Raw genomic sequence first — 11,663 nt, 5'->3', positions numbered from 1 at the left:
ACTAAAATAATTAAAACTGTTTGATTATATTGTGTTTATTTGTGTTTTGACAAATAAAATATGAAGAATTTTGCAGAATTTTAAAATACTGTGTGCAGAGTTTTTAATTTTTTGGTGCAGCATTCCCCCAGGAGTCATAGAAGCTTAGTGCACAGCTCTGTTTCTCTAGTGGTCTGTGTCCACAGGAGGGCTTTGCTGTACTGAGGAGCAGAAACTCAATAGGGCACACTGTAAAACCAAAAAGCAGAGAACAATGGTGGTGATCAGGAATTCCTCTATTCTTCTACCACACAAGAGCCCATTGCAGTGCCCATACTTCCATCAGACTGAGGGTCTGTCCCACCAGAGTGCATTAATCTCACTCAATCTTGTACCCTCAAGTACAATATGTGGCTATTTTCCTCCCAGACCAAGGATAAGCCTGGCTCCTAGCAGTGTTTCAGGCCCCTAATGACCCAAGCTGCTCAGGCTTGAAAGTCAGATCACCTCCTGGCCATGCCCACTTCATTCAGTTCTACAATATTAGGAGACATAAAACATACCAAACTGGTTCACTTTTCTTCGAAGCTGTTTCAGCTTGTCTTCCAGTTTCTCAGGGAGAATCTCAATTTTGCACTCATCAATAACAAATGCAACACAATGAATCTGATCCTTCAGAGAAGGGGTCTTGATATAGCCTGGAGAATCTGGACGAAGGATGGCAGCTGGATTAAACTGCAAAAAAATGTTCATAATAATAAGTAGCACTTCTAAAGAACTGGAGATTCAAAGAGCTGTACAAACACTGATTCTTACAATACCCTTTTGGAGCAGGGATACAAGTATTATTATCTCATTTTGCAGAGAGGAATACTGATATTCCAAGGGGGAAAATGATTTACACATACTCATAGATGGAGTAATCAAATCAGGATTTAAATTCAGGATTTCCCAATTCTCAGTCTAATACGAATTCTTCCAGATGGAGAGCCAGATTCTGATCTCTGTTATTGTAAACATGTGTAAATCCAGAGTCACTCCTTTGAAGTTAACAAAGATCCTCTGAATTTATATCCCTTGTGGAAAAGTAAAAATGAAACCAAAAGACAGCTCTAGAAATTAAAAAGAATTTTTGACATATTACTTGTGTATGTGTGTGTGTTTTTAATCACACTTTTTATTAAGGTTCCATCTATCAAGTATTAATAAATTATGAACAGATGTTTTAATAAATGGTTAATTGATTGTTGTAGAGTCCATCAAAAATTTACTCATAACCATGGCTTATAACCATCTGTAACATCTACTCATGTGCTTATAACCATCTTTACATATGCTGCTCAGTACTGTAACATGCCTTTAACATTCTTCATTTATTACCTCTTTGTAAACCATTTATAGATGGAATTTTAATATAGAGTGGGACCAAATAAATCACAGGAAAATTGGTCTTGTGGATAAAGCATAAAACCAGGACTCGGGATATCTGGCTTCCAAGATAATTAATCACTGTTCCTCAGTTTCATATTTTAAAAATGGGATTAATAACACTTTATATCTCACTGGGTTGCACAGGCGTGTGCATGGGCCAGGTGTGCCCAGGCCTAATGCTTGTGGGCCAGATCCAGCCCCTCAGGGCTTTGGATCCAGCCTGCGGGATTTGCCCCCTGTGGTGCCGCAGGCCCCACACTGCTCTCAGAACATCCCTGAGGCCTCTGGGTTGGGGGCAGAGGGCTTCATGCCTTGCTCCAGGCACCGCCCCCCACAGCTCCCATTGGCTGAGAACAGGGAACCACGGCCAATGGGAGCTTCAGGGGAGGTACCGTCCTGGAGGCATGGCAAGGGCAGCATGCAGAGCCCTGTGCTCCCTCTTCAGGGGCCGCACAGGGACGTGGTGAGCAGCATGGCATGGGGCCAAGGCAGGGAGCCAGGGAACATCCCAGTGCAGGTAAGCAGCGCTTGGCTGGAACACGAATCCCTCCTGCACCCCGCCCCCCAACTCCCTGCCCCGAGCACCCTCATACACCCTGCATCCCTCCTCTGCCCCAATCTCTTGCCCTGAGCCCCTTCCTACACACCACATCCCCCCACACCCCGCACTCCCTCCCGCACCCCAACCTTTATGATGTTCGCCTTTAAAAAAAAAATTCCCTGGGTGCACATTCTAATGAAATGTGCTGCGCACATCTTTGCTGGGTTGTTGTGAGGATAAATTAAGGTTTGTAAGGGGCCGAGATACTACAACGATGAGAATCATACAACGACCTTAACCCTCCATCTTTGCTCCTGTAACAAGCTCAGTTCATACGGAATGGAGAATCTAAGTCTACATCTCTTGCATATTACAACAATTAATATTTGGAATGGTTTGTAGGCAGCAGCTGTCTAGTAATCAAGACAAATGAGAAGGCGCTGTACTAAGCTTGAATATGGTGGAAGTTGCTCTTTTCTAGAGCTGGTAAAAAATGTTTTAAAATTATGTTTTCAAAAAATTCAAAATGTCAAAGTTGTTTCTGTTTCACCAAACTAATCCATTCTTCATTTTTCATCATAAAAAAATATATTTAAAAATGCTTATTTCCTGAAAACCAGGTTTCCAGCAAAAAATAAATTAGAGAACCATTTCAATAATGGAATTGATGACATTTTTGCTAAAAAAATCTTGGAAACAATTTAATGAAAAACAAAAACATTCAAAACACAACAGAAATTTGAGGGAGATGTGGTGTTAAAGTCCATTTTTCTATTTAAAACCTTTTTGTTCAAAATATTTCAACCAGATCTACTTGGCTTGTACCCGTACAAAATAGGTACCAAACGCTACCCAAGCAGAGAGGTAGACAGCAATTTAAATCAACTTTTCATAACTGTAAATGACTACACAAGGTGCAGGAGAGAGGAGAACCAGGCCTAAACACCTTTCCATAGTAGATTCATTTTCAAATACACCTTACCTGTGATCACCATTCATAAGCTTTCACTGTACAAATGAGGACAGAGGGTATTTTTTTCCACAGTAATTAAATGTAAGATATAATATTTGTATATATAAAGAAACATTTAAAGGTATCACTGAGTCTAATAAGGAACTGCACAGAATTTGTTGAAATCCTACCTGGTACCTATCAGGAATATGGCCTTTTATTATGTTGGACACTTCATCAATTTCCAGACCCGTTCCTGATTTTTCTTCTATTCCCATTGTGTCACAGAGGATAATAGGCAGAGGCTTGCCATTGCTTCCATCTTTAACTGGGTAAGTCCTGTACTATTGAGGCGAAAAAAAAGTAAAATAGTATAGAAAGACATTGCTGAAAAATGAATATTTAAAGCCAGATTACTATTTCTTAACCATATTGAATAATGCCTTTCTCATCACAAGCAGATGCATGGAATTCAGTGTAGGCAATCATAGACCATCTTTGGATTTTCCATTTAGTTTGGGGGGGGGGAATGTGGATTTTTAACTAAGAGACTGTGATTTAGCTTGGATGTTGTTTAATTAGAAGTAAATATTTACCTGTGTTGTCACGCTAGCATTATCAGATCCCGCTATGCCTTGGCTTGTCACATAACCTCAGAAAATTGAATTCACAGAGTTGAAAAAACTGGACTTCCCAGCTCCAACTGGACCAAGAACCAAAATCCGAATCTGTGGCACTGAATTTAAATAAGGTTTGTAAGATCTGATTTCCTCCATTATTTTCCCTCTTTCCCTGATAAGACAAAAAGATTTGCATAGTGTTAAATACCCATGAGATCACAGCACATGTTTTGCACTACATATAGGCATAGTGAAATGAGGAAACTGCAAATATTCCCCATCTTTCCCTATACTCCATTTTTAACTATCATCAAACACACTGCTAAACAATCAGTGGGGCCACTGGACAATCAAGGTACAAAGGAGCACTTGAGGAAGAAAAGCTAAATGCTAAATTGCAGAGAAGCTAAATGAATTCTTTGCATCAGCCTTCACTGCAGAAGATGTGAGGGAGATTCCCACACTTAACTATTCTTTTTAGGTGACATATCTGAGGAACTGTCCCAGACTGAGGTGTCATTAGAGGAGTTTTGGAACAAACTGATAAATTAAACAGTAATAAGCCACCAGGATCAGATGGTATTCATCCAAGAGTTCTGAAGGAACTCAAACATGAAATTGCAGAACTACTAACTGTGGTATGTAACCTGTTATTTAAATCAGCTTCTATACCAGATGACTGGAGGATAGATAATGTAACACCATTTTTTAAAAAGGCTCCAGAGGCAATCCTGACAATTATAGGAGGGTAAGCCTACCTTCAGTACCAGGCAGACTGGCTGAAACAATAATAAAGAACAGAATTATCAGAAACACAGATGGACACGATATGGTGGAGAAGAGTTAACATGGTTTTTGTAAAGGGAAATCATGCCTCTCCAATCTATTCGAATTCTTTGAGGGAATCAACAAACATGTGGACAAGGGTGATCCAGTGGATATAGTATACTTAGACTCTCAGAAAGCCCTTGACAAGGTCCCTCACCAAAGACTCTTAAGCAAAGTAAGCAGTCATGGGATAATAAGGAGAGTCCTGTTATGAATTAGTGACTGGTTAAAAGACAGGAAACAAAGGACAGGAATAAATGGTCAGTTTTCAGAATGGAGAGAGGTAAATAGGGATTCCCCCAAGGATCTATACTTGAATCAGAGCTGCTCAACACTTTCATAAATGGTCTGGAAAAGGGGATAAACAGTGGCGAGTCAAAGTTTGCTGATGAAACAAAATTACTCAGATAATTAAGTCCAAAGCAGACTGCAAAGAGTTACAAAGGAATCTCACAAAACTGGGTGACTAGGCAAGAAAATAGGAGATGAAATTCAACGTTGAATATAATCCCAACTATACATACAAAATGATGGGGTCTAAATTAGCTGTAACCACTCAAGAAGGAGATCTTGGAGTCATTGTGCTCCGAAAAATCCACTCAATGTGCAGCAGCAGTCAAAAAAGCTAACAGGATGTTAGAAACCATTAGGAAATAAATGGATAGAGAACAAGACAGAAAAAGAATGATACATCTATATAAATCCATGGTACGCCCACACCTTGAATACTCTGTGCAGATCTGGTCACCCCATCTCTAAAAATATATATTGGAATTGGAAAAAGTACAGAGAAGGGCAACTAAAATGATTAGAGGTATGGAACAACTTCCATATGAGGAGAGATTAAACAAGATTGGTACTTTACACTTGGAAAAGAGACGACTAAGGGGGGATATGATAGAGGTCTATAAAATCTTCACTGGTGTATAGAAAGTGAATGAGAACGTGTTATCTACTCCTTCTCATAACACAAGAACTGGGGGTCACTCAATGAAATTAATAGGCAACAGGTTTAAAACAAACAAAAGGAAGTACTTTTTCACACATCGCACAGTCAACATGTGGAACTGTTTGCCAGGAGATGTTGTGAAGGCCAAAACTATAATAGGATTCAAAAAAGAAGTGAATGGTGGATAGGTCCATCAATGAATATTAGCCAGGATGGACAGGGATGCAACACCATGCTCTGAGTGTACCTAGCCTCTGGGTGCCAGAAGCTGGGAGTCAATGACAGGGGATGGATCATTTGACGTTTCTGTGTTCTGTTCATTCCCTCTGAAGCACCTGGCATTGGCCACTGTCAGAAGACAGGATGTTGGGCTAGATGGACCATTGGCCTGACCCAGTATGGCCGTTCTTATGTTCTTATGTACATAGTCTACTGAGGACCATTGCAGCAGCCAGAGTGACCATGGTTGATGGTGTCACACCAGGCATCATGTTGTGAAGTTCCTAGCTATGGCTCATTCCTGCAAATCCATAAATCTCCAGGGTAGTCTCATAGACACATCAGGTAGAATCAAGACATGCACCCCTTCACATGTCAATGGAGAGTTTGAGAGCATCCTGGTAACATGGCCAAAGAGCATGCAATGGTGCTTTTGAATATAGTGGGCAACTGAAGAACAGACAGATCTCTTTGAGAGTATGATCTTCACACAAAGTCAAACCACTTTATGCTCAGGATTTGGTGCTGACATCACATATGGAATGCATATTTAACTATGGCATCCTCTATTTTGGGTGCCCAATTTAAAGCGCTTAGGGCCTGGTTTTCAGAAAGTGCTGAGTACCCACAGTTCCTATTGAAGCCAATGGGAGATTCTGGTTCACAGTACATATACAAATCTACCCTAAGGTGAGTCAATCTGTGTACCCTAAATCAGTGGTCATCTTTAAAAATTTTGAAAAAATATTAAACCAATGCTGCCTACAATAGTTGCTTTGAACGTCATAGAGGAATTAAATCTCTGTTGCAATGTTCTGGCTCTGTCACAGGAATGGCAGCAAAGTTAAATTCATTCAAATAGGTTTCGAAGTAAACTAAAAGCTATTAGGAGGGTAGAGTTAATCCGTTTTCACAACATCTATATACAGAGCATACAAGTTGTCATGCATTACACATGTGTTCTGGTAACCAGCCTCAGGTACCGTAAACCACAAAATGCAGCTTAGCTCTTGTAAGCTGTGCACTGTGAAAACATAGCAAATAAGCAGAATCAGACAGAACTGACACATCTGAACCAACATTTAGCATGCAGTCATTGGAGTGTGACAGTTTTCTAGGTGTGCAACTGTCAACATAGCAAAGGAGTTTCTGAATAGGATTTGAACAGCAATTCTCTACTCTCACAGTTATAACATCAGGCACTGTGACTTCATGTTCCTGATTTCTGAAGCAAGGACTGTGGCATGTTTTATGGAAATGTCTTTTTACACTGTTGACACATGACATCTTTGACAGAACATCCTGTACAGATAACTACGTACAGCATATATGCTTAGTGGAAGCACAACATTCTTTCATGGAGGGTGTTTTAACTAACCTGACATCTGTTGGAAAAGTAAGACAGCAAAGCACAAAATGTCCAGCAAGTTCTCTGAATGTGCTGGGGACCATGTTTGTTTCAGACAATGAAGGAAGCAACCAAGTGGCAGCTATTTTAGATTTAATTCTGAATAACAAGGAGGAATTGGCTGCAAATCTGAAGGTAGAAGACAATTTGGAAGTGATCATGAAATGATAGATTTCATGTTTATAAGGACAAGGAGTAAAAGCAGCAGCATGAAGACAATGGACTTCAAAAAAGCAGCCTTTAACAAACTCAGAGAAGTGGTAGGTAAGGTCCCATGGGAAGAAAATGTAAGGGGAAAAGAAGTTAAGTAGAAATGGCAGTTTCTCAAAGAGACAATATTAAATGCACAGCACCAAACTATCCAGATGTGAAGGAAAGCTAGGAAGAATAGTAAGGGGTCAATATGCCTCCATCAGGAGCTTTCTCATGACCTGAAAATCAAAAAAGAATCCTACAAAAAGTGGAAACATGGACAAATTGCTACAGATGACTGCAGAAGAGTAGCACAAGGGACAAAATCAGGAAGGCTAAGGCAGCAAATGAGTTACATCTAAAAATGGGCATTAAAGCAGGGTGGATTATTTAAATTTTGATATTTAAATTACAAGTTTTTCTTTTTAAAGATAAACCTGTTTAAAATGAAATCTGAAATTAATACAAAATATATTAAAGCCTAAATGTATAATCTCTTAAAATATTTAAATAAAAAAATTAGCATGCTGAATCCATGAGTGTCCGTCAAAAACTTTGAGTTAAAGGCTGCTTTTCTATATAAAGAAAGTATCAGGTAGAAAATATTTAATTTTTAAGGTCAAACTTTATAAATATGATACAAGAGTAGTAAATAAGCAATATATCATTCACTATTTTCTAACATACTAAAAATGTACAATTAATAAGAATCTGAAAATATTAAGTTTCAGGGTAGTAGCCCACGAAAGCTTATGCTCAAATAAATTTGTTAGTCTCTAAGGTGCCACAAGTACTTCTGTTCTTTTTTTGAAAATGTTGAGTTATATAGTGCTTAAATAAATGCATATAATTATAGTGTACCTGCCCAGGTAGCAAAAAGATGAACCAAATCTAGTATAAAGCCTCTATTTAGTTTTAAATCAACGTTTTAATGGTTATATCAACCAATGAGAGTGCACCTTTCTTTAGAAAATAACTGAAATTGATTAAAATGGATTGTTTAAATCACGACTTTCCACTTGGTGATTTAGATCAATCTACCCTCATAAAAGGCAATAAAAAGAAGTTCTATAAATACATTAGGAGCAATAGAAAGACAAGGGAAAATGTAGATCCACTAGTTTGTGGGAAGGAGAGCTAATAACAGATGACATCCAGAAGTGTTTAATGCTTATTTTGCTTCAGTCTTTACTAAAAAGATAAATTTGTAACCAGATACTTAACACAATTACTATTAACAACAAGGGGAAAGGAACATTACCAAAAATGGAAAGACAGGTTAAAGAATAAGTTAGATGCATTTAAGTTTGCAAAACCTGATGAAATTCACCCTAGGAAATAGCTGAAGCAATCTCAGAACCATTAGCAATTATCTTTGAGAACTCAGGGGAGGATGGGTGAAGGACTGGAGAAGAGCAAACATAGTATTTATTGTTAAAAAGAGGAACAAAGAGGACTTGAGGAGTTACAGACTTGTCAGTCTAATTTTGATAAATGAAAAGATACTGGAACAAATTATTAAACAATCAATTTGTAAGCATCTAGAGGATAACAGAATGGTAAAAAATAGCCAACATGGCTTTGTGAATAACAAATCATGCCAAGCCAACATAATCAGTGGATCAGAAGTGAAGCTGTAGACATGCTGTATCTTGATTTTAGTAAGGTCTTTGACAGAATCTCATATGACATTCTCATAAGCAAATTAGGGGCATATTGTCTAGATGAAAAAATTACAAGGTGGGCGTAAAACTGGTTAAAAGAATATACTTAAAGAGCATTTGTCGAGGGTTTCCTAGGTACACATATCTAGGGGTTCCACCGGGGTTGGTCCTGGGTCCGACTTGAATAATTTAGTGAAGAGTACACTTATAAAATTTGTGGATTACACCAAGCTGGGAGGGCAGAATTAGAATTCAAAATGATCTCAACAAATTGGAGAATTAGTCTGAGATTAATAAGATGCACTTCAATAAAGACAAGTGCAAACTACTAAACTTAGGAAGGAAAAATCAAATGTGCAGTTACAAAATGGGGAATAACTGTCTAGGTAGTAGTACTATTGAAAAGGATCTGGGGGGTCACAGGGCCTCACAACTGAACAGGAGTCAACAATGTGGTGCAGTTGCAAAAAAGGTTAATATCATTTTGGACTCTGTTAACAGCAGAATCAAATGCAAAGCACAGTAGGTAATTCTCCCACTCTACTCAGAACTGGTGAGAGGCCCAGCTGGAGTACTGTGTCCAATTCTGGGCACTATAATTTAGGAAAGATGGACAAACTGGAAAGAGTCCAGAGAAGAGCAACAAAAATGATGAAAAGTTTAGAAAATCTGATCTATAAGAAAAAGCTAAGAAATCTCTGCATATTTAGACTTCAGAAAACAAGACTGAGGAGGGACTTGATAACAGGACTGTTATAAAGAAGAGAGTGATCAGTTGTTCTCCATGCTCACTAAAGGCAGGGCAAGAAGTAATGGACTTAATCTGCAGCAAGGGAGATTTAGATAGTCGGAAAACCTTTTTAAGTATAAAGATAGTTAATCTTTAGAATAGCTGCTTGATTATGGTCTGTAATCCTCTGGAATGTCATTTTAAATCTCTGCCATAGCAGACTCACTGTGGCTAGGAATAAGCATAGCTCTTCATTAAGCTTATTTTGGTTCAGACATTAATTTCACTTGTATGTTTGACCTGTTCTGAAATCATCATTTTGTACTTATTCTCAGATTGTGAGGTGCTCAGACACTATGGTCATAGCTGCCATATTACTAACTAAGATACATAGATAAGCACCTCAGCAACACATCTGTCTATTCTAGTACCATCTAGTTAATTCCTAAAGTAACTCGCATCACCAGAGTATTTGGTGGCCACAGATCATTATAGTGATATATTACAACAGTTAACTTACTCAGCTGTCCATGTAATCTTCCTCCATGGAGATTCCAGGAAACTGCTAATATCTAGGCGAAAGGAACATATAACATTAAGAGTACGAAGCTATAATTTCCTCAATAAACATTTTCTCTTTTGATATCAACTTACCTTCAACTCGATACACCTCACATTCTGTAAGGCCTAGATCATTTCCATGCAAGTCAGCAACATTGAATGTGTAGTTGTCATTAGAACTTGTTGCTGCTGCTGCTGCATTTTGGTCCAACAACTGCAGTGCTCCACCACCAAAATTAGGGCCATTGGAACTATGGTCATATATAGCAGATGTTGCAGTTTTAACAGGAATTTTCAGTGGGCTGAGCACACCCTCTCTGCCTTTTAATCTAAAGAGAAAAGCCTTCTCGTCATTTATGTACCTTCCAGATGAAACATAGCACTGACTTGTAAATCCTCCAAAAACATAACCACTTCCATTATATGCTACTGCTACAGTTGGTCCTTGTGCATAACACTTGGCATGAAATATAGAAGCATTGTAACCATGGACGCTTGCTTTATAGAGAAGACTTAAGCTTCTGCTCCCCAACAGACGTTGCAGTTGCTCTACCTCATCTTGCGTTAATCTAGATTTGACATCAGCCATTCTTCTTAATCTAAAAAGACAGAAAAGACTTTACAATTACTAGTATAACAATAAGAAAAATGTATTATTATTTTTAATTCAACTCAAAGATGGAAGGTAGTGGTGAAGGCCCTGTGTTCCCCATGGAATAGAGAGGCGTGACAGTAAGTCGTTATCATCATTATTAGTAGCAGTTGAATTCCAGGGCTATCTAGAGTCCCCAACTGAGGTCAAGGCCATATTGTGTTAGGCACTGTCCACACATATAGTTAGAGACAGTCCCTACCCAAAAAGCCTGCCGTCAAAATAAACAAGACAGACAAATAGGGGAAGAAAGATAATGTTATCCCCATTTACACATGGAGGAAATGAATTAGAAAGAGTCAGCATAGCTTCATGCATTTCATAGCAAGACAATTTTTCTACCTGAATGGAGACAAAATATTCTTAAAACGTATGACCCAATTGTGTTGCCTTTACTCAAGCAAAACTCCTACTGACTTCAATGCAGATCAAGCTCATTTTATCTAAATGGGTCAAAACTTTCATATTGTGACCTGATTCTATTCTTACACTGGATAATTCCACTGACTTCACTAATTTATGGTGGTGTAATGAGAGCAGATACACGTTCATTGTCTCAGAAACATAGTTCCTACTTTACGGAGTGAATTTTTTTCTCTTTCCAAGAACAAAATAATGGCCATATTGGGTCAGACCAATGGTCCATCTAGCCTGATATCCTGTTTTCTGACAGTAGCTTGTGCCAAATGCTTCAGAGGGAACAAATAGAACATAGCAATTTTGAAGCTTCTGGCATTTTGGAGGTTTAGGACACCCAGAGCATGTGGTTGTATCCCTGACTATTTTTGCTAATAGTCATTAATGAAACTATCCTCCATGAATTCATTTAATTCTTTTTTGAACGTAGTTATACTTTTGGCCTGCACAACATCTCCTGGCAATGACTTCCACAGGTTGACTATGCGCTGTGTGAGAAAGTACTTATTTTTATTTGTTT

The 11,663-nt window shown here is 38.5% G+C and overlaps 1 protein-coding gene across 1 annotated transcript in view; it reads right to left on the bottom strand.

The window, feature by feature from the left end:
- Nucleotides 1-10,668, bottom strand: part of IFI44L (interferon induced protein 44 like) — a 20,480-nt gene extending 9,812 nt beyond the window's left edge. Inside the window, 5 exon segments of the mRNA XM_075068268.1 lie at nucleotides 543-714; nucleotides 3,095-3,247; nucleotides 3,500-3,695; nucleotides 10,034-10,085; nucleotides 10,168-10,668. Of these exon segments, the coding sequence (XP_074924369.1) occupies nucleotides 543-714; nucleotides 3,095-3,247; nucleotides 3,500-3,695; nucleotides 10,034-10,085; nucleotides 10,168-10,663 (1,069 nt within the window). The 5' untranslated portion in view covers nucleotides 10,664-10,668.
- Between the last annotated feature and the right edge of the window lie 995 nt (nucleotides 10,669-11,663).

This window comes from Chelonoidis abingdonii, chromosome 7 (genome assembly GCF_003597395.2).
Source record: "Chelonoidis abingdonii isolate Lonesome George chromosome 7, CheloAbing_2.0, whole genome shotgun sequence".
Classification (NCBI taxonomy): domain Eukaryota; kingdom Metazoa; phylum Chordata; order Testudines; family Testudinidae; genus Chelonoidis; species Chelonoidis abingdonii.
The sequence above is the reverse complement of the archived record's forward strand: the minus strand, read 5'-3'. Positions and strand labels throughout refer to the sequence as shown.